The sequence below is a fragment of the Diorhabda carinulata genome, chromosome 4 (assembly GCF_026250575.1).
Source record: "Diorhabda carinulata isolate Delta chromosome 4, icDioCari1.1, whole genome shotgun sequence".
Taxonomy (NCBI): domain Eukaryota; kingdom Metazoa; phylum Arthropoda; class Insecta; order Coleoptera; family Chrysomelidae; genus Diorhabda; species Diorhabda carinulata.
This window is the reverse complement of record NC_079463.1, coordinates 9,559,783-9,584,140: the sequence shown is the minus strand read 5'-3', so window position 1 is coordinate 9,584,140 and position 24,358 is coordinate 9,559,783. Positions and strand designations below refer to the sequence as shown.

Below are 24,358 nucleotides of genomic sequence, written 5' to 3'. Positions count from 1 at the left end.
TAATATTTCTTCCAACACCCCCCGAGAAGCCGAACTAAACACATTTATCATCCCTCCTACAAATAATATACTTTCCAAGTGCGCTAAAAAGAGAAAATAACAAGGTCTAGGATGCTAACTCACAATTCACCATTAAGCTCAAGACCAGCAGTGATTGTGTAAGTGTCCACGGTGTTCTTTATGGTAGGCATATAACTTTTTATTTCTTTTTCAATCATCTTTTTTTGTTTCCGCTTTTCATTTCTATTGAAAGTAGTAGGTAAATTGAGGTCAAAAAAGGGGTGATTCGTTGCGTGAATTAGGCAGATTGAAATCACTGAAACGGATCACTTCTTACCAATGAACGAATGACCACCCTAAACCCGTTTGTTCTTAATCCTGACCGCGGAAACCTTTCTGCTAATTGTACTTATCACTGCAATGCCTTTCCAGTGTCTCTTTTCTTGCTTTACTTAGTTCGGCAGGAATAACGCCTAGTCTAGAGGATTTACTGTTTTTTAGGAACCTACATACTCCCTGATATTATTGGTTTTGTCTTATTTGATTTCACCCTTTTAAAAAATTTTGATCTTTTTGAGCTTACTCCCCTCGCAATTAGGTATTTATTTCTGACAGTTTTCCTCCCTTAGTTCATTTTTCTTCTGGGTTATTCTTTTTCTCACTATTGCTTGTGATTCTTCGTAATTTGTTTTATTGCTTTCGCTACCTGCTGTTGAATACCTATCTTTTGATTTCACCGATTTAAATTATATCTTCCCAGTACTTCTTCTGTATCTCCATGTATTCATTTTTTATTTATTCATGATAATTTTCTGTGTTGCTCCAGCTGTAATTATTATTTTTTAATTTTTTTCCAGGTGTTGTTTGTATAGTTGTTTTACGCTGTCACATTCCAAACTGTTTTCAAGTTGTTTTTGTTGTTCTTAGTGGAACATAGTAGTTGCTCCCGCAGGATAGTTCTCTACGTGCTTCTTTCACTTCTTGAATTTTCATTTTTGAGTTTTATTTTATGAGATCCGCTTCTCCGATATAATAAATATACTGATATCGAAAGAAACGCCAGACACCATCGTTAGAGCAGTCCGCAGTCTCAATACGAACAACACGACCAAAGTAAAGGCAGAAGAAACTTATACGGAAGAGATGACACCAACACCAGGAGGTATCAGGCAGGGTGACAGCCTCAGCCCATTTCTGTTCAATCCCTTAATAGACTAATATGGGATACCGAATAAAAGAATCAGTAGGGTATGCTACGCCGACGATGCAGCTATTTTCGCGGAAACGCAGTACGCAGAACTACACAAATTCTGCCAGGTCAGCCAAGTGATGAACATGACATATCCACAGAAAAACCAAAAAGCATAACATTTGCTAAAGAGCCCGTACGATGTAAGCCTGTAATTCAGAACAAAATCATCGAACAAGTCTCAAAATTTAAATACCTGGGTAATGGGCCTGTCGAGTTATCACGACCCAGTGAAGACCCTAAGAAGCCAGATCAACAAAGCGACTACTATATCGGGCAGCTTAAGGCAGACAATATGGGTGAACGAATACATGCGAAAGGACAGCAAGGTTAGGATCTAAAAGACTTGTATCAGGCCAATCATGACATACGAAATAGAAACCAACAAAACGAAAAGCATGCTTCGGGTAGCCGAAATGAAGACGCTCATGACTATAGTGGGAAAAACAAGAGTAGATCGAATCAGGAACACTGACATCAGGGAACAATGTGAGGTGCAAGACATAGTAAGATGAGGGAGACAAAGAAAAAGGTACTGGTACGCCCACGTGAGAAGAATGGAAGAGAGTAGACTGCCACGCATCGTTCTTGAAGGGAAACCAATAGGGAAAAGAGAACTCGGACGACCACCTTAGAGATGGATGGACAGCTCGTAGTCCACCTCTGAGGAACTGATACAGAGGAACCTGTAAAACTAACAGATCATGATATTTTAAAAATGAAAAAGAAGAAGATGATTTTATAATGATATTATGGACCTCAGGTTGCGAGTTTTCTGAATTCTGGTATACTTATGAATATTTCTATGTTGATATAAACTATTTCTAATTTCCAGATTATTCGTTTCATATAATAGACGCTCTCCATTGTTATTACGGTCTCCTCGCCAAAAGTGGCTTCTTGTCCTACTCTGTATTTATAAAATAGAACTATTAATTTTACTCAAATTATTGAGATTCTTTTATCATTTATGGCTTTTTCGTTCTTCTGAATGTGAACAATTTCTAAAAGTTCTCTTTTTTGTGTATTTGATTCCATTTCAAGAATATTTGAATCTATATAATTGATTTTATGTTTTTTGTTCAATATTTCGCAGCTCGTTAATGCAGTTTTATTATTATACTGAGATGTTTGCCCTATGTAAACAGCGCCACAATTAGTACAAGGCACTTGATATATAATATTATTTCTTTTGTTTTTGGGTGTTTAGATTTAGATTAGATTTCAGTTTAGTGAAATATTTGGATGAAGTATTATATCCTTCATGATTTACCTTGAATACAATAATCCGATAGTTGTTGGGAAAGTCCTTGTACATATAGTAAGTATATGTAATTTACGTTTTAATGTTGAGTTTGATAACAGTATCTGATTGTCCTTCATCATTTTTTCAATATAATTATTTTCTCATTTTTTTTTCAATATATTTTTTGTTTTTCATTTGTTTTTATGTATATTCTATTCTATTTCTTCTCTGTATTCGTTCTGAGTCCTTTCTTTTATTTATTACTTTTATCTTATCTTTTCACCATATTTACCATTCCTCATTGATTTTGATAATTCTTAAAAGATCATCACTCTCAGCGCATGTTTCTCTGTATAATCTTACATCTTCTTTTTCTTATTAAGTCATGATGTACTTAATTTTCGTGGTAGTTTCTGATATCATCTACGCAATTTTATCTCCTTATCGTTCAAACATTAGACATGGACATTAAAGATATCGTATATCAATAAACTAGCCTTCGAAATGTGGACCTTTCGAAGAATGTTGCGTATACCATGGACAGACAGAGTAAGGAACGAGGATGTACTAAAAAGAGCGGGGACTGAGAGAGAGAGTTGTTCAACTTGATCAAGGTGTAAAAGGCTGGATATTTGGGTCACGTTCTACAATATCCCAATTGATCATACAAGGAAAAATCGAAGGAAAGAGAGGCTACGCAATATAAAACACTGGACTGGCATAATAACACCGGTAGAAGAAAAAGAGGTCGTTCAAACTAGTGCTGATAATATACTTGTTGAGTTCCCCAGCCAAATGACATATTCACCTTCCATTATCGTTAGTTATTTCTTTTTGCCCGCAAAGCTACTTAAATGGTATTCTTTTTCTATTTTTGCTTTAATATCTCTAATAGTCATATGTATATCTTGTAACTTCTTCCCATACCTTAATTAGTTTTCCATGAAACTTACTAATCTTGGTATTAATCTTTTGCTTCGTCTGTCGGTGCTAAGATATAAATAATTGTAATGTTGTCTGTAGTATTTTTAGTCTTTATAAGGGTACGTTAGAAATATATGAAAGTTATCCACATATTTATAGTTAGTTCATTGTATAGGAACGGTCAAGAAAACTATAATAGCGTTTTTTGACATCTACAGTGCGCCAAGGAAGTAAATATTCTTCAGCGATGACATTATTGTGTATCTAGATGGTAAAACTTCTTGGTTCATTATAAGAGTGAAAGAGAAACAATAACTATATGTTATATAAAAATAATTTTATATTACATGAAAAAATAATCACAAAAAGTCAGTTATGGAAAAAGTAAACATCGATTTACCAGTGTCCTAAGCCAACACCCCATGGGGAAGCAATGGGAACTGGCACTGCATATGATTGCACACCAATTAGTCCCGGTGTAGCAACTACACCTGGAGCGACAGCGGAACTCACGACTCCTCCAGCAATAGGGGCAGCAGCAACAGCGCCAGCTACAAATAGTGAAAATTCAAACTGCAATTTTTGTACTAAGCATTATTCTAACATACAAGTAGTTTTTATGTAATTTTATTACAATTACCTTGTGCAGAAGAAGTGATGACACTTCCGTCAGGTCCAACTACTGCAGCTTTAGCAGCAGGTCCTTTGATAATAGCTCCGGGATTAGCGGGACCAACAAGAGTGGTAGCTCCTCCTACAGCCCAGACTGATGCTTGTGCGTAAGCCATTGTCGCAACAAAAAACACAGCAACCTTGAAGATACAGATAATCTTACATTGACACATCAAACAGTAACGATATAAAATTATAATCATCAAAGGTGGTATCAGACGGTTCACTTTTTTTCGGTTCATTCGGGTGCGAGTAATTGATGCCGAATGCCGAACTCCAACATCGCTGGATTGGTTCACTAATAAGCTCATTTATCACTTTTGATTCATTTAATGCCTAGACGTTTCATTCTTAATGAAAGATGCTGAATGAAAAACAGAAATGAATAAAAAGTGAACCGTCTGATATCACATTAACAAGTTATCTTCTCAATTAGATGAAGCTCTATCTGTATCTTTCACAAACGACCGACGAAAATTTTGAAAACTATTTTTGTTTCTAATATGCTTCTAGCTATCCAAACATGATTAATTTTCAAGTTGATATATTTAGGTACCATTCTAATGAAACACTCAAACTATCCTGTTCGTCCTTGGATATCCTACACTAACACACAATGTCATGAGCCCAATTGAAGGAAGTTCATATTGCTAGAGAATACTTAAATACTTATTGAGATCCATGCGAAATTAATTTCTAATCACGCATACTTATAACAAAAAGGCGGCTATTCAAATCAATTCAGCGTTCTTGGAGTATCAACCTCGTGGAAAGTGTTGTTCGAAAACTAATGAAGTTAATCAGGTCGTAGTCATATGATATGATCCTTTCTACCCAGTGGGTGAATGCAATCAGCTGACGGGTTGTTTCATTTGTCTATGGTTTTTTTGAACTTTAAAATTATAATTATTTATTATGGTTGTCTATGATTAGCTCTAATGAGCAGCGTTACTTTTCGGCATTTCAGCTTAAAAATAGCTCATTAGTATTAAATTTTATTGACCAATAATAATTAATAAACACCTAGAATCTATTATACAACTAAATAAATATCATGGGAAGATTAACGTATTAAAAATCAGAAGTTCTTGTAGATAATGTTTTAAATTGGAAATTTCCACCAAAAATTGTGGGTTATGATCCGCAATCAGTTGATATGTGATCGAACTTAACCCGGGTTGTAATTTGCAAAAAGTCCGTAAATGTTAAAGGAATTCTCATACACAAATCTATCCCTTTTTCACACATTAGGGGGTGAAATAATTGAAAATCCTGATAAACAAGTTCATTATTAGTTTATTTTAACTCTAACACAAAATTGGATGATTCCAACTCCAAAATTAGCGAACTCTCATACAAATTTCCTTCCCCTATGTAACCCGCTTGAGGATTAAAACTCAGGAGGTTACGTTGTAGAAGGAGCTTATTGCAAATTTTGTGAATTTAACTCTAATCTAGTAGTTTTGGCAGTGCGATGATGTGTTAAGGCAGTGAATAATATCAGAATTACTTCTCATCTTGATGCAAACATTTGTAATTAGTAAGTCGAAGGTATACGCTAATCTAATCAATAATAATGAATAATTAAAGTATACTTTTCCTGAGCAAATCAATTTTTCAATTTCTAGCCTAAATACAAACGTTTCAATTTCAAAATATACGAACTTTAAATAATAATTTTTTAAATAACTTATAACTAGAGGATCCTAGTTTCAAAATTGACATTTTTACAAATTTCCATCCTATATCTATTCCTCTTTGGAAAGGAAAATCCAAAAGTTTTGTATTAGTGAAAGATTACGTTGAATGAGGACTCCATTTTCAAAATTTCATTATTGTAGCTTCATCAGTTGCGACTATGCTATGAGAAATGAGTCGGCCAAACATATTTTTTTACCTTGAAAATCAAAGGGAAAGTATAATACCGCGTACAAGAATTTTATTGATTAGCAGTTAACGTAAAAACCACCTCTTTTTCTGAAAATATGTAATTCTTGTAATTCAAATGAATTAAACAACTGCTTGACTCTAAAAATTACCGAATGATAAATGCATCATACAAAAAATTGGCATAAATAAGTTGACTGCAAAGGGCAAACAAATTTGTATGTTTCTAAAAAGATATGGAACTTTACACGGCTCATAAGGAAAACAACCGTGGTTTTCGAAGGTTACATCAACGACATTATAAATAACAACAAACAAATAAGTTGGAACGAGGAAGAAATATTTGTTTCATCAGCCATTTCACGTATTTTTAACGGTGATATTTTTGGGATAGTTACAATAAATTCCGGTCCCGAGCGTTCAGCATCTTCCTTGTTTAAATGGTCACTTTTCAAAGCAAAGAATCACTTACAAATAATTCCATGATATTTAAGGAACTTTTCCTAAATTTCTTAAATTATCTTAAATAATAACATTTAATCATCATTACCAAATTTCCCTCTCTCCATATATACCAACAATGAAAACAGTTTACTTGCTGTTTGTTTACGTTTATGTTTTTATTTTTTCCTCTCAATATGATACTAGAAATATCAATTTAGATAATAATTTGGTATTAAGTAGCTTTTATCCTAAATAAAACATGTTTCTGGACTTTTATGTGTTGAAAAAATGGAAAGTTTAGTTCTGTTTTTCTACTGAATATAAAATGTTTTTTATTTCTTATTATTAAGTAGTACTCAATATACCTTTGAGAAATCCCTCAACGTATTAGAATAGATAAAGGATAGATTGAAGACTTTCAAACATATTTTGCCCCGATAACCGTTCTCTAGATCCGTATCGACACCTTGTCAGCGGCATAAATTTTTCATAAAGTAAAATTATTTTAATCAGATTTTGATAATACATTTTTCGAAACCATTTTTATCATTTTCATTGGCTGTAATTCCGATTAAACTTTAATTTGTTAATATTTTCTTTGTATATCTATGTAACTTATTTAATTCTTCTATGATTTCACTAATTAAACAAAATATTATATAGAATGAGAATTATAATGGCCAAAATTTTACCAAATTATTAATTCATTGTCAATGTGATCTTACCAAAGAGTTCATTTTGAAGTGATTTGCGACACAGCTGATTATAAACTGAATATAGTTTTATTACCACCCTCTGTATATATATATCCATTTTTTATAGAGTGCATATAGCATCTATTTTTAAAGAGCCTTCACTATTTTATACCTCCACTATTTTATCTTATGTAGTTCTTGTTAGAAATTGCGTTATAATCTATGGTAATGTTGGGCGTTGTACTTTACTTCTTGTTACCGTTGTTCAATGTCACCATTCATGATAAATCTCTACAGATATCTCATATACGTGGTGTGTAAATATTTCCGCATCCTTATATCAATATATAATTAACAAATATATATATTTTTTCTTAACATGATTGTATCTCGTTTGAAAAATAACAAAATTAACTATGATGACAAGTCAAGGTTAATCTTAAAAAGGAAGTGGTCAAAAGCTGAAGCCAAAACGTAAAATTCTCATGAAGTTTTGGAGTAAACAATATGCAATGCAGTGTAAGACGCAATAAAAAAGTTTAGGACGAGAAGTTACGTCCTAATAAAGAAACAAGACTTTTTTTCCATAATCATGTTTATTTTTCAGTTTCCTATTAAATCTACAACCTTTTTCCTGCTATGCTTTAACCTTTTTAACCCTTCCACATACATTAACATTTAATACTAAAACGAAAAATTCTCCTTTCTCATTTATTTTAACCAAAGCGTTTGATAATTTAACTCTTTCTATTTCCTGAGCTACCAGTATTTTGCTTTAAAAATTTGTTTGGTTGTAGGTTAAATGAAAATTGTATTCTTATAAAAGACCCCGCTCGTTCAATCTGTATGGAAATTGGGTTTCGGCCAATTTTTCTGATACTTGGCTCAATGACAGTTTAAAACAAGCTGATCAAAAGTCTCGATGGATACGCAACCCCAAACCCTCTCGTTTCTCTCAAAACTACCACTAAAGTGCTCGAAGGTATGTTGGGATTGGTTTTGAGCAACTGTTCGTAAACTTGGCACAATGATAGTTCAAAGCATGCTGATTAAGGTCTCAATTGGTTGTCAATGGGGTAGGTAAATTGCAGCTTAATAAACATTCCTGAGTCAATTAAAGCAAGATGAAATAGTCCCGGCCACTTAGGGCAATGCTGAACATTTTCTGCCACTTAAGGCAATGCTAACCTTCCTCAAGCATTCGTGCGTTTGGATTGTTGCTCTGTCTGAATATATTTCCATTGTGCCAACATATGAAGCAGGTATTAGATGATGTTTGCCATAATTCATTTAGACAAAATGCGAAAGATCAACTTGAGAAGCAGTTATTTCATTCACTATGGAGATGTTTAATTGAATAATTTCCCGTTTCTCAATATGGTACCCTTGGACTTTACAGGGGTAGTTTTGAGGGGTTTTGGAGGTTGTGAGATCTCGTAGCGGTACCTGCTACAGGAAGTTATTCTTAAACCTTGCCCATAATATCGATTACCTGAAATCAAACGCAGATATTGATATAGCTGTGATTATAATGTTCATCACGTTGAATTTTTCCAACAGAACTGACAATAAAGGGTAGGAAGCTGAATATTTTGCCAATAGTCATGGATTGGCCGAACTTATCAATGAACCAACCAGAGACCCTGATCAAGATGTTGATTTTGTTAGCTCTTAGACGTTCCATCAATAGACCCTGATCTGTACAACATGACTGTACATGTAACACTCCATCATTAGATCACTAATACAAGCAACGTGTGAACTAGAAATCCAAAGTCAGGAAACACCTAGACTACGTAAAGTTTGGCACTATAGATCAACCAAATGAAAGCATCTATAGAATTTTCTTTTTATGTTTCCTTGAAATGATGCTTTATATTGACAGGTATGTAAGGCTATATTCTTTACTCCTTCAAGAGCTTTGCAGACAACAAACCATGGTTTTATAAAAACTGCACTAGAGCAGTCAATAACAAAAATGCAGCTTATCGCAAAAGGTGCTCAAATCCTAGTATCAAAAATCGTTTAAACTTTATTGCCTCGAGAAATACTTTTAAGCAGATCATCGTGAAAACAGAGTGAAAAACAAACTTCTAAGTTGCCCAAATGGATCAAGGTCTTTCTGGTCTTTTACAAAACTGGTTAATCAAGTCATTTGTAAATCAAAATATCGACCATTGTCTGGAAAAGTTGGTTCAATCACAGTGACCGCAAAAGAGAAGGCGGACTTTTTGGGTGGCATGCTTGCTTCAAATTCAACTCTTGCTTCGCGGAGAAAGTTACACCCAGCATGCATGCAGTTGGTACAGAGCCAGAAATAGAATTTTGATACCGAGAAGTGGCAAACCTTGTCAGAGGCTTGGTAATTAAATGAGACAGTGGTCCAGATGGGTTAAAACCAATTATATTGAAGAATCACTCAGCTGAACTAACAGGTCCGCTATGCAAACTCTTTTCTCTAGTATATAAAAGAAGTCTTTTCCCTGCAGCTGTAAAAATTGCTCAAGTTCAACCTATACCAAAAATCGGAGAAAGTCGTAATCAGTGACCATCAATACGGCTTCCGTGAACATAGATCAATCAGGGGACCTCCTGAGCTAAGTCACCAACGTATGAACCGAAGCTATAGAGAAATATGGGAAGTTTAGAGCAATCGCACTGAACATATCGAAAGGTTTTGACAGAGTTTGGCATGGCAACCTCTTAAATAAATTAAGATCGTACGGTTTTTCGTCCTTTCATCAATTGGTACTGCAGCTTAGGATTTGGTCCTGTCAGGATATAAAATATTAACATCATTGTAAAACAGCTTGTTGGGTGGTGAGGTTGGAAGCAATAGGTCCTAGCAAAGTCATGTGGCCGATTTAACAATGGCAGCTTCACAAAACTTGAAGCCTTCTTTAAGACTAAAAAGGTATATGCTCCGCAACAGCTTCTAATCCTCTACAAGGCTTAGGTTCGTCTATTCTTGAAATATTGCTTGCACATTTGGAGTTCGGCCACCACTCGATACTTAAGAGGGCAATTCGACTTACAGCTTAGAGCATAGTCGCAGACCTGATATTACGGCTTATGCTCTTCCCAGTTGCTCTACATAATCCCACCTAGAGCAGTTTTTGTAAAACTCAGTCTACAGGCAGACGGGGCTCATATGCACCTGCCAACGCCCAGAATGACAATTTATCGGGACTTTTTTCTTTCGAGAAGTGCAAGCTCGTGTAATTAGCTACTGAGGCATGACTTTTCCGGACATTACAGCCTACAGAAATTCAAGATCAATATCCACTGATATCTCCACACCGTAGGCATCACTCGAATTATTCGAGTGGCTTCTTGTTAAGACGGTGGGTGGTCAATATTTTTATAATTTGCAAGTTTAGTGATAATTTTTGTATTTAAAACCATTTAATGAAAGTGTCAGAGCTATGAGTGGAACATAGTTATGAGTACTAATAGTTTATTCAGTGAACAGTGCTATTTTACTTGTTAAAGAGTTCCAAGTTGACATAATGATTTGCTCCAATATTATATAAAATGAGTTTATAATACTCATTTTAAGAGATTTGATTTGGGGCTCTCTGGTGTGGAGAAAGACAAAGGCCATGCAGGAGTTGGAAAGTCATATCTTTGTAATCATTTCATGCGACCTCATGCAGAAGATTACAACGTAGACCATATATCTGTTCTCAGTCAGACCGATTTTGGCCGCCGAGTCGTAAACTGCTTTTGTATAAAAAAAATATTTGTTTCTATTGCACCTATCAATATAAAACAATGATCAAAAACTGCAAGGTACTCATGAGGTGGTCCTACTTGCCGTTCTTCAATATATATTCTCCTATAATTTATTTAAACTTTGCCGTGTTGCCAGTGACTCTATTGAATTAGATACAAGTAACATCACTGGCTGATGATCAATATCGCCATTATAACATTTTTCCTGGAATGGACGGATACAATGATTCAGTTTTTATGCGTTTAAAAATGCATTGAATAATGCATCATTAACATTGACCTCGATTATATGAAATTCTATTTTCTATTTATATTTACCCCGCCCTAAATATATATGTAACATTTTTAAATCACACTTTGATTCATTTCAACATGAAATATACACTTTGGAATATAAAAATTGAAGTTGGGTGGCGGAAGGAAAATTTTATGTTAGTATTTTATTCTATAAAGGTTTTTATCGAAATGTTAAGTTAATCTGGAGGACACACTTACGAGAAATTACTCGATATATGCGCTTATACAATGCGCAAGATATGCACTAAAATTTGGAAATATGTCAAATAAGGAAATGAAACAAATAATCATTAAGTGAATCGTTTTTATCTATTTATATAATTTATCTATTTACAATGATCCATATGTTTATATGTGGTCCTTTTGAATACCACTTCGTTAACAACTCCATGTTTTTTATAAATTCTCGACTCTTTCATAAGTATAAATTTGTACATAGACAAACTTTGTTCTACATCCATCCCCATAATCTACTCATATTCCAATGCTGACCGTAATGCAGGTTCAATATTTATTCCTGTTGGATATTCTCCACTCAATAAGCCCATGTTTTAACTAGCACTTTCCTCATTTTTAGTGCATTTTTTACAAAAAGAATGTGCTATTACTTTTGTCCGTCCGTTCGTTTGTCTGTAGTAGCGACTTTATTTTAAACAGAGAATTTCCACAAAGCGAAGCTGCATTTTCCTACTTATGTGGAATCTAGTAGTAGATTATGCAGACTGACTGACCTTGCTACATATTGTGAAGAATATGCCGACGACATAGTTAGGTATTTACTCAAGGAGCAGTTTTGAGAATACATTCTGTGACATAGTTTAAAGAGAACACAACTATAGAAGAACAATCGGTTGGACTCAATGTCAACCCGAACAAGAACTACTTAACTACCTTGACTAGGAAGAAAAACTCAATCTCCAGTCCATTAAACTAGATGGGAAACCATTGAGTCAAAAAGAGGGAGACTTACTCCTTTGGAACAAACGTGAAAAGGAGATAACCACTAAAGCCACAAAAGCTCTAAAGGAATGCGAAAATTTCGCAGGAGCGAATTGAGGTTTTAACCTACAAATTATGATATAGAGGTACGTGGCGATAGAAAGATAAATCATCAAGTATGAGGCAGTGATCTGTGGTGCGCGAATTAAAAAAAAAATTAATTGAAACTTAACATGACGCCGTATCTAATGTTTTTGTAATATTTTGTTGCTATTCGATCGACTCATAGGATAGCAGAAACTCATTAGAGGTCGAATTATTATTCAATTATGGTCCTGACGTTTCAGATTTCTTGGATTATAAATAAGTCTAAATTTTAGATCATAATTGATTGAACGACTATTTAAATCAGAATTAATCTTTCACCTATTCAGGGACAAATTATATAGATTGGTTTTTCAATTGCATCGATTGGAGCTACCAATCAGCAAAGGTGTAGAAATTGGTATTAAATGAATTACAACAGGGCAAGTAACGGCTTTATTAATCTCACAATAAATAAAAGAAGAGTTAAGTTGTTTATAAGAATCCCCCACCTTTTCATTAACATTGACTAGTATTCTTTAAAGGTATGATTATCCCATCAATTACTTCTTTTTCTGTCATATACATTAAATGCATGTCCTTGAGGTCTGTCGTTGAAATTTATATTTGGATTTATACCAGGTTCTGAAGGTAATGAACCAGGATAATAGTTATTCGTTGATTGTTTGATACCATTTTGATACAATATTGGATTAGTTTCAGTTAGCAAAGGATCATTAAGAGTAGCCGTTCTCTGTTGATGGTATACACTGTTTGGATCAGTTCCAAGTAATACGTCGGTTCTATAATATCCATTTTGAAATGTGTGATCATTATCGCTGGTATATTCTGTTCTTTGAATATTGTCATTATCGATTCCTTGAAGATTTATTATTCCAGGAGATTTATTCGCCTCTTGGTTTTTCGTTACTGAAGTTATTGTCGTACCTAAATCAATAGGTCCTCGTGGTATGCCGATTTCAGGAGGTATAATGTTTCTGCTTGGTATATGATAAGGATTCAAAACATGCTGAATATCAGATGAAGTTATAGGAGATACAGTGGTGGAAGGATTCCCTTCGTAGAAGGGCGAAGTACTGGAAAAGGTGGGAGATACGGTGCTAGAAGGTGTACCTCCATAGAATGCCTGGGAGGAAGTTAATATAGGAGTCAAAGTACTTGATGGTATTCCATAAATTGAGCCGGGTTGAATAAATCCACTTGCACCTTCATCTTCAACGCTTACTTTCGGTGATACTTTTGGGACTGTAAATTGGTCATGTAAAGGATTTATTGTTGTCGAAACTTGATGTCTTCTATCAAATTGTTCTCCTGTTAGAAGTCCTGTTGGAAAAACGGGGCTAGATTGAGTTAATAACGGTAATTGGCTTGGTACAGGTCGTACTTGTTGAATAACCGTTTCTTTTGGAATAGGAGTAGATGCTACGGAAGTAGTTAAAGGATATAGAATCGGAGATCCTGTTACTATTGGTGGCGTTATAGTAGGTCTAAGCAAACCATCTGCTTTTAATGGATATACAGTTGAGGATTCAGTTCCTGTGATTATACTACCTGCTGATGCTACTGGAATCTCGTTATTGACTTCGATAAGGGTTGGTACATGAACTGGTGTTATCACGTGAGGTACTCCTGCTGTAGCAGTTATTACAGGTGGGGCAACTAAAACTTTAGCTGTTTCTGTAACATAATAATTAACATCTTAAGTCACACAGATTATTAGAAATTATTAATTATTCAAAAAATATAATATACACATGTTGATTTAAAGAGTCCAATTTATTGGTACTATTAGGTAAAGAAAAGTATAACAAAGAATAGAGTTGGAACAATCATATTGTTACTTTATAGCACAATGTACTTAAAACTAACTGAAAAAGTATACATGGACTTTATACTTTTTGTGTAATTTGTTTCAGGTGATAATTGTAAAACAACATCCCCAAAATCAATGTTTGCTTTGTCTTTCTTTTCAGGGAAAACAAAAATGTGAGCTTTAGGCTTCTTTTCCGAGATATAACACTTAATATTCAATGAAATTGTATTTAAAAATTACTTTTGCCAGTTAATAAACTACAGATTTCTTATTTCCAAATTTAATAAGCAGGAATTTCCCAATATTTATATTTTCTGGATTAGTAACGTCAATTTCTTCTCTTCTTTCTTCGTTTTCTCTTTATTATGATGAAATAACATTTACAGATGTATCAAAAACAGAAGTTGTATTGGTTCAAAATCGTGATCTCCAAATGAAAATAGGCTTAATTTTTTTGGGAGGCTGCTTGTGATGTTTTTAAATGTGAAAGATTCCGAAATGGCAGATTTTGACATTTTGGCTATGTTATATATGGATAAAGTCTCAATATTTTAAATATGCGAGTTGTTGAGATATATTTGAACTATATAAAAACGTAAGCATTCAGTGATTGCAATTTATATGACTTAAATGGTGGATTAGGAGCGTCAAATTCTTCCTTACTTCTTGATTCGAAACTTCATCATCATCTTCATCATTAGTTAAATAGATATTATGATATTATTAGTATTAAAGTCTAGCTTCTTATCCTTTGGAAATGTTAAATGAATAAGATGTCGAATGATATTTGCAGATATATCAAAATTAAGATTACTGTATATTCAAATTATCGTCCCAAAAGAAATTCTGCACACTGGCCAAATTTTTGACCTTGGAAAGCTGCATGTGAAGGTGTAAAGAGCTCCCAAGAGGCATATTTTGAAAGTTCGGCTATGTTATATATGGTTAGTCCCCAAAATATTTTCAGTATGTCAATCATTGAGAGATATTTGAAGTTTGCTCATAAACTGTTTACGCTGATATCCAGCGATTGCAATTTGTATGACTTATCTAGTTGATTAGGAGCGTCAAAATATTCTCTACCTTCTTTCTCAAATTCTTCATCATCATCTTCATCATCACTAAATTAGATATTATGTTATTATTAGCATTAAAGCTTAACATGCTATCCTTTTGAAGTGATAAAAAATATCAAAATCAAAATTTCTTTCTATAGGTTCAAAATCATCGTCTCCAAATGCTGATCAACTTATTGGCTTGTGATGGTTTTGGGTAGGAAAATTATAAGTAAAACCTTCACAATATATGAATTGTGTCAATTATTAAAAGCTATTTTAAGTTTTTTTTCAATTGGTCCCGAAACGGGGACATCCAGTATATAATTCGAGTAACGTATAGGGTTGCCAAGAAACATAGACAATAGTTGAGACCTTCAATAAAATGTGACTCGTGGTTGTCACGAATAAATAGAAGTGAGCTATCTGGACGAAGTTTGAGGTTGAATATGTTGAAGAGCTTGTATGTACAGTTTTGCAAAACCAAGATTGCCATGAGTAGTCCCAGTGGGTGAAATGGATACAAAAAAAAAACAGAAGAAATAGCAGTAACTCTTGCTGACACTTTACCACAAAGTGTTACAAGTTCTCAACGCTTAGCTGTTACAATGTGTCTTGCTTGCCTAGGCGTTAATGCCTGTTTCATCCAAATTTATTATACGTTCATATTAAATTTATAGTGTACGTTGAAAATTATTAAAAAATTTAGTTATTACGGTCTTTCTGATTCCTTTTTTCAAATCCTGCAATCTATACTGGTACATTTTTTATGTGAATTTGGATATTCACATCCTAATACTCATGAAATGAAGTTGAAAGTAGGTGCAAGGATAACCCAATGAGTTTTGCTGCTTTATTTTTTTAACATTTGATGTCCTAACCCACCTTTGATATATAAAGACATCGTGGAACCATTTTTCCAAACGACGCGACGTATTTAAGAACGAATAATTCAATAACTCGTTCTTAAATTATTAAATTGAAAAATATATATAATTGTTACTACTTACTATAGTTATAATACAACTATTGATTTACTGAATACCCAAACACAATCAAAAAAATATTTATATTATATATGTCGTAGGTCAATAGACAAGTTGGGATTTTAGCTAATATCCCAGAACAATAGGCTGATGGCGCTTCACGCATGGCTATATTAGCTAAATGCCGGATAATAGATTATTCGTCGAAAAATGACCAAGCGTTTGTTTATTCTCCCAAGATTTAAGCTAAAATTCGGATAATAGAATATCTATTGAAAAAGGTCAAGCGTTTATCTGCTGTATACTTCTAGCGAAAGGGCCAATACCGAAGCCAATTTCAATGTTTATTTTCATTTTTGAGTTCACACTGACGTACAGTTTAGTCGATACGTGAACTTGAAAAGTAATTTGCAAAAAGTTTTTAAAATGAAGAAGATCATTGTTTAGGTTAGGTTAAAGTTTTATGAAAATAGAAGCCGTCCGAGGTGTAGCATATAGTTAACGTAACGTTGTTAAAGAAAAAGATGTATGTTAGTTTAGATTAGGTTAGGTTAGGTTAGGTTAGGTTAAAGTTTCAAAGAAAGTGCCAGTGCGAGCCTCAGTGTGAACTCAAAAATAAAAATAACCATTGAAATTGGCTTCGGTATTGACTCTTTCGCTAGAAGTCTAGGACAGCAGATAAACGCTTGCCCTTTTTCAATAGATATTCTATTATCCGAATTTTAGCTAAAGTCCCAGGAGAATAAACAAACGCTTGGTCATTTTTCGACGAATAATCTATTGTCCGGCATTTAGCTAATATTCCGGTAGAATAGGCATGCGCCATCAGCCTATTGTCCTGGGAGATATTAGCTAAAATCCCAACTTGTCTATTGACCTACGACTTATATAAAAAGAAAAATGAGAAGTCTTTTTTACAATATAGGATGAGAATCATGAGCTAGACTCAATTATCGTGTTCCAAAACATATATAGGTGAAACATACATATTCTAAAATGAATTAGAAACATCTTTAGTTATGTAAGTAAATGAATACGGTTAAATTTGAGGTTGGTTTCTTAGATGTTGTATTATTATGGTATGTTAAACGGTGCACGTGATTCCTGATTCCAGTGTCACGTTATGTGCGAGGCGTATCAAATTTGCCCATACCGGTGTATGTGTATCGTGGGTAATATTACCAAAGAAAATTTTAACAGTGTATAATTAGTATTGCTTTCTTTCCTACATGCTTCATAAACTTTAGGCATCTCGTGGTTTCACTCATGCCAAATAGTACGAACATTCAAAAATTGTTATTTGTTATCTGAAATATTTCTTTAATCACTCTTTCAAAGTGCATAACTGTATGCAAAACCAAATTAATGTTGAAATCACTTTTAATCATAAGAGAAAGTTTATTATTAGATAGAGGGCAAAAGTTATCTTAGTTTTTTACAGTATTAATAATGAATACTGTGTAAGATATTGGTCATTTATAGAAAATTCCGCAATCGGAAGATTCAGGAAAAATGTCGAAGGACAATTAAACAAACATACATTTCATGAGATTATATTCTTCTAATTTGTAATTGTACATTAAATGAAGATAAAACTGGGTCGGTACTTTTGAAAATGACAATTCAAAATGAGTTTTCAGGAATAAATCATCATGATCAATCAACTTTATATACTATTTTTGATATTACTTACTTGTTATAGTCGTCGATGCTGGTCCGGATACGATCGATTCCGAACCTCTTGTAGATATACTTCCAGAAGGCCCAACTAAATCTGTCGATTCCTTGGATTCTATTGCTGGCGCATCAATAATTTCTGTTTGAATAATATGAGGCTCTGGCTCTATAATATTTATCTCATGACCGGAAGATACAGGAATTGTTGGAGGACCAATATAATTTGGAAGTGGGGCTGAAATTCCAGAACTAACTACTGGTACTACATTATTAGCGTCATCTGCAATAACCACATTTTTTACAGGTACTAAAGGTGCAATGTAACCGTCTTCAGCCAGTGAGGGTGGCAAGACGGGGTGTGCTTCAACAATTTCGGGTTCTGCGACTATGATTGGTTCTAATTTCTGTTCAGTCTGAATGAGTCCTCCGTTTTGTTCAGAAGTTATTACGCTACCATCAGGTCCTTTAACTATCGTTTCCGAATCTGGACCTTTGAAAATACCTCCAATACCTCCTGGGTTTGCTACTATTGTTTGGAAACCGCATTGGATAGTTACTAAGCAAGAAGAAAAGGCTAACAGCCCCAGCTGAAAAAATGGATTGTTTCAATCGATATGTTCATCGAAAGATTGAAAAGCATCAATTTGTTTGAAGAATTGTTATCATTAACTACTGACTGTGGTTATTACACATATACTCCATTTATGTATCCTTTATTTACAAGGAAGGTATACAGTTTTCTCATTATTGCTACAATTATATTTGAAGAAATTGAACAAGTCGGATATTTATAAATTTATAATATTTATTCGTTATTAAATTGAGAACGAGTCATTTTATCAACAATTGACTAATGACAGTTAAATAAGTGTCATTTATTACAAAGCCTACTATAAGTATACATAAAAAATTGAAACTTGCTAAAAAATACAATAATAATTTAAAACCTCAAAAATCTCGGAAACGACTGAAAGTTGGAATAGGATTAGTAGATACAATTTGATTTGATTTTTTTAAAGACCTTGAAGAGATAAAGAAAAATACTTTTTTATTTCTCAGTGCTTGTATGAACGGGTCTAAATAAAATTTAGACCACACCTGCAACTCTAAAAATTTACAGAAATCATTTAATATCTGGATAACGGTAAGGTTAAGGTATAGGAAAATATAAATGAATTTGCTTTATTTTTTACCCCTGAATGCATTAAAATAGAAAAAACCGGGTGGTTCTATTGATAGTTATGAAATTAAACTTTGAAACTTTTTTTATACATACCCTGTATAAAATGAAAAAAATTTCAACATAGATTAAAATACATCTGACTTTGCTTAAAGCAACCGAATAGAAACCATTTTTATATCTCTAAGGGTATTCTCGTAAAAAAATAAATTATAAGGGTCTGCAACGGTCAATTTTTTACAAAAAAATGAATAACTCAAAAAGTATGCATTTTATTAAAAAAGTTTTTAGACAAAAGTATACTAAAATTTTACGTATATTTCAAAAATGTATTAATATATAGGGTGTTTTATTTAAAATAACAAAGTTACAGTCGACAATAGAACCGGCCATCTTTGAAAATATTTTAGTTAAAAAGATCGTTTCCGAAAACTCAAACGTAGAAATTTTCATGATTTTTTCTTTAAGTATTTTGCCATATACAGATAGTTTAAACTCGCCGTAGGACACCCTGTATATGCTACAACTATGAAAAATGGACGATTCAAGTAACTTTATAAAGAATTTTGTTTATTTCCACTTCCTATTTGTGATTTAATAAATGAGATAATTAACATATCGAAAATTTATCATAATTATTTATCGAATTATGTAAATAACATTTTTCCCTCCCCAAAAACTTTAATATAATCAAACTCCTTCTTATTAAAAAAAACCAAAATAATTACCATTAACTTCATATTTGAACAGCTCCTAGGATCTAAGATATAACTATATCACGTAATACAACTTTTATCAAATGTATCTTTAGACTCTTGTTTTATACAGCTATGCAACCTTGTCAATTTTTTTTTACCTGATTCACCACGCCTTTTGCTTTTTATGTATCATTATTATTGTAGGAACAATAAATTTTCTTGATCTTGTACGTTCAACGTTGATTACGAAATATGTTATTAGGTACCAAGTTCCTATTCTGATAGTAATAATTTTTTTTGTATTATTGATATAGGTACATACATAGTTATTCTAATTCAGGAAATTACTTTTAGTTGATTGAATATTTCTTAATTCAATGTTTCTTTAAAATATACCGACTTCTGCCATGCCAGGAAATTGAAACCTAAATCAGAAATGAGAAATATTTTTTCAAACATGCGGAAAAAATAGTTCTGAATAATAATGAGTATTAATACAGTCGGAGTGTTTTGGTGATGGCGCTAGCACACGTACAAAGGGAAAAATGTCTTCAATCGTCTAGAAAGTGATTGAAATTACAGCATAAATTTATACACGAAAATTTATTACGGGAAATGCGCTCAGAACCAAATGACTACGCGAACTAGGTATGCATGGACCATAATTATTGATATGCCGATGGTTTCTATCGCATTTTTATTTTTGACTATCACTGACGTTTCTAGATCCAGGTGCCAATAAGGCATTCCATCGCAAGAAAAAGGAACTGAAACAATTTGTAATCTACCACTATGTAAAAACTGTTTTACTGCTTATCACATTTAGTTTAGAATAAATAAAGATATTTTCACATAAGGGGGCTTCTATATTCGACCGACAACGCTCTATCAGAGAGATTTCTCAATAAATTATTCATTTTGATATAGGAATACGAGCCCTTATGGGGCCTAGTTGCTGAGATATAAGGTGTTCAAAATTTTAAATCAAAAATTTGCCATAAATTAAGAACGCTTTTAAATTTTTTTTCCAAAATTGGTGACCAATATCCTATTTAATAAAATAATACTTTGTAAAAGTTAGTTGTCACTTTTGTTTTAAATTGTCTGATCATTTTTAGTTAAAAAACTAATAACCTTTTATGGAGCTAAAATGAACGGTGTTGTAGAAATATGCCTCTAAACAAAAGGCTGCAAGCAAGTAAGTAATTTACAAATCAATTAACTATTCCTTTAATTTCGGATAGTGATTAAACGTAAGTATTTCAAAATAAATAAAAATTATTCATAATCTCATTATTCAAACTGTTGGGCGCTTACTTCAATACACTTATTACACCATTTTGTTATTTTAAAACGTGTCTTTGAGAATAAATCTGGATCGTATAGAATGATTTCTGCCGCAGCTTGAATTCTAGCTATTAGATCTTGTTCAGATCCGATTATTGTTTCGTACACTAAGTACTTCATATAGCCTCATATAAAAATCGATAAGATTTAAGTCAGGTGATCTTGGAAGCCAACAATTGGGTCCACCCCGACCAATCCATTTGTCTCTAAAACGCCTGTTTAAGTAATTTCTTGCCGCTGCAGCAAAATGAACAGATGCCCCATCACCACATGTGTTGTCTAATATTTAACGGTACATTCTCCAATAATTCATCCAATATTTCTTCCAGAAATATAATTTGCGGATTTCCTTCATCCCAAACATGACTATTTCTATAATTAAAAATTCCTTCCCTAGTAAATCTAGCATCGTCGATATACAACACATATTTTGGAAAATTTCTATTTTCACGACTCTTTTGTAAATACCAGTTTTAAAATTCCATACGCACTTGAAAATCTTTAGGTTCTAATGCTTGAACACTGGCCAGTTTGTATGGATGTAACACTTGTTCTTTTAAAACTTTCCATACAGTAGAATCGTCCACTCTTAGAGCGCGACCTACAGTTCGAGTACTTAAAGATGGCCTTTCAAAAATATTATTTAATATTTCCTCTTCCAGATGCACAGTCCTCGTTGTACGTTGCTTTCCAGCATTATTTCTTTTAATTAACAAGTTTCTTTCGGCCTTCTTTCAATACTTGCAAATGTAGAATTATGTAGAATTCGACGATTGTGAAATCTTTGTTGGTATAAACGAGCTGCCATTCTACCATTTTTTCGAGCTTCCCAGTAAATCATTCCCTGCAGACTTATGTTTAAAAGCAAATTTCTACAACACCGCTCATTTTAGCTACATAAAAGATTATTAGCTTGTTAACTAAAAATAATCAGGCAATTTGAAACAAAATTAAAAAAAAAATTGTTCCAGTGGCGTGAAAAATGGGGGGATAAAAATGACAACTAACCCTGTCAGCACGCCACTGGTTAAATTTTTCCAAAGTTTGTTCACGTCAAAATATTACTTTATTAAGGAGCATATTGGTCATCAAATTTGAAACAAAAGGCGTTCTTGATTTATGGCAAATTTTTTATTTTGATTTAAAATTTTGAACACCCTATATCTCAGCAACTAGGCCCCGTAAAGGTTCGTATTTTTATATCAAAATGAATCATTTATAGAGTTCTTTCTGTGGTAGATCGTATTCGGTTGAATATAGAAACATCCTGTATAAATTGTTATCAAAAGTACCAAAGGTATTTATATGTCTAATACACAGTAGGACAAATATGTCCCGGATTTCCAAAAGATCCTATAGTGAGAAAAATTAAATAATTCAATAGCTGTTCAGTTTGTTCTTGTCCATTTGAAAAGTTTATCATGAAAAAACGTCAATTAAACCAACTAAACAAATTGGTACTGAAAGGGTCACAATCAACACATTCACGCATATTATAGACGGTACGCGCCATTTCAGCTTGTAAACTGGCGGCCACAACTTAGTACATCACCAAACGCCACTTCTTAAGGTCAGCACAGGTCGGATATGAAAATGCCAACCGGTTTTCCCGAACGAAAAATTTGGCTGAAAAACGTGCGCGCGAAACTTTTTTATTATGTTTTTGGGGTCTCAACTAAGAGCAGTGGCACCATGAGCTGCTACTCAATACTGAGCAACTTTATCAAAGTTTTAAGAAAAATTGATAATTGATAATTGGTGCAGTAAATGAAATAAAAAAATTTAGAAGCCCGTTTTTTGCGTTGTTGGCGGCGGCTCGAGTAGGTGAAAAATGAGTAGGGCTATAAATTCAAGAGCACGATAAAAAATGATTATATTCAGCGAGTTTTCATCGTATCCTGATGATTTTTTTTTAATTTCGATTAGTTCAAACAGATATTTTGAATAGAGACATCAAAAATAATTTTCCATTAAGCAAAACTTCTTGCGCTATAACACTACTCTTAGAGACCCCATAAACCTAATAAAAAAGTTTCGCGCCCGCACGTTATGAGGCTTTTCAGATAAGTTTTCGGACACTTTCGATCACTTCTTAAGAGGGTTTTCCAGCCTGTAAAACTTCTTGCACTATTTCACCCCTCTTATTTGAGGCTTAAACCACACGTTACAAAAGGTTTTGCGCGCGCACGTTATGAGGCTTTTCAGATAAGTTTTCGGACACTTTCGATCACTTCTTAAGAGGGTTTTCCAGCCTGTAAAACTTCTTGCACTATTTCACCCCTCTTATTTGAGGCTTAAACCACACGTTACAAAAGGTTTTGCGCGCGCACGTTATGAGGCTTTTCAGATAAGTTTTCCGACACTTTCGATCATTTCTTACGAGGGTTTTCCGGCCTGCAAAACTTCTTGCACTATTACACCCCTCCTATTTGAGGCTTAAACCGCACGTTTAATGTTTAACAGAAGATTTCGCGCGCGCACGTTATGAGGTTTTTCAAGCAATTTTTTCGTTCGGGAAAACCGGCTGGCATTTTCATATCCGACCTGTGCTGACCTTAAGAAGTGACGTTTGGTGAAATACTAAGTTGGGATCGCCAGTTTACAAGCTGAAATGGCGCATACCTTATCGACCCTGTTTTTTGTAGCCAGCTCTACGACTATTAGTATTATAAATTGTATGAATGAATTGTATAGGGCTGGTCCAAAAATTCCCTCAATTTCTTCTTTTCGTGGTAACAAAATCAAATAAGCAAAAGTAGGTATACTTCATGCATCTCGTCACAATTAAATAAATTATGTGATCAGGGTAAAAATCAATTTGTTCACTTTTTAATTATATTAATTTAATTATTCACTTCATTCATATTCATTGAATTTATTAATAATTTACAAAATAAAACTGATACAAATAATATTTATTAATGTATGACTAGCCTATTTAATTATTAATTCCGAGAAAAATTTAGATAATATCCTTCCAGTCTTACTACTTGTAGATTTAATTTATTGAAATCATTGTGATGGAATAGACTTTTTCACGCTTAAATGAATTCTTACCTACTCACCTAACGACATATTTATGGATATGAGTGGGTTGGTTAGTACATACACCTTGAAAATGGAAAATTTTAAAAATGTATTATTACATTAACTAAATTCCGGAAGCTAGATACATGATCATTATTTTTTTGTCATTATTTCATTAGTACATAATAATATTTTGTTATCCTACTATAAATTTTCGACTGAAAATGTCAGCACATAAAAAACGCGAGGGGATGCTCTTACTAAAATTTTAGCCATTTGAATCCTCTGTTCAAAAATATTGTATAAGTAGGTCGTTGTAAAGATTTTTCTTGAAACAAATTGACTATCGAATTGCCATTTGGTATCTATACGCATACGCAAA

At 33.3% G+C, this 24,358-nt stretch overlaps 2 protein-coding genes across 2 annotated transcripts; both read right to left on the bottom strand.

Annotated features, from left to right (window-relative positions):
- Window positions 1–3,739: 3,739 nt before the first annotated feature.
- LOC130892594 (uncharacterized) lies at window positions 3,740–7,383 on the bottom strand. The gene is made up of 3 exons (XM_057798069.1): window positions 7,148–7,383; window positions 4,060–4,231; window positions 3,740–3,970 (listed from the first exon to the last, which is right to left on the bottom strand). Exons 1-3 carry the CDS (start codon window positions 7,157–7,159, stop codon window positions 3,816–3,818), a joined length of 339 nt encoding a protein of 112 aa, XP_057654052.1. The 5' UTR covers window positions 7,160–7,383; the 3' UTR covers window positions 3,740–3,815.
- A 5,231-nt stretch (window positions 7,384–12,614) lies between these two features.
- LOC130892974 (mucin-2-like) lies at window positions 12,615–19,762 on the bottom strand. The gene is made up of 3 exons (XM_057798734.1): window positions 19,633–19,762; window positions 17,741–18,311; window positions 12,615–13,870 (listed from the first exon to the last, which is right to left on the bottom strand). Exons 1-3 carry the CDS (start codon window positions 19,642–19,644, stop codon window positions 12,732–12,734), a joined length of 1,722 nt encoding a protein of 573 aa, XP_057654717.1. The 5' UTR covers window positions 19,645–19,762; the 3' UTR covers window positions 12,615–12,731.
- Between the last annotated feature and the right edge of the window lie 4,596 nt (window positions 19,763–24,358).

Coding starts and splice junctions, on each gene's coding strand:
- LOC130892594 (XM_057798069.1), bottom strand. Junction 3,971..4,059: donor CATCACTTCTTCTGCACAAG/GTAATTGTAATA, acceptor CACTATTTGTAG/CTGGCGCTGTTGCTGCTGCC.
- LOC130892974 (XM_057798734.1), bottom strand. Junction 13,871..17,740: donor AGCATCGACGACTATAACAA/GTAAGTAATATC, acceptor ATTATGTTACAG/AAACAGCTAAAGTTTTAGTT.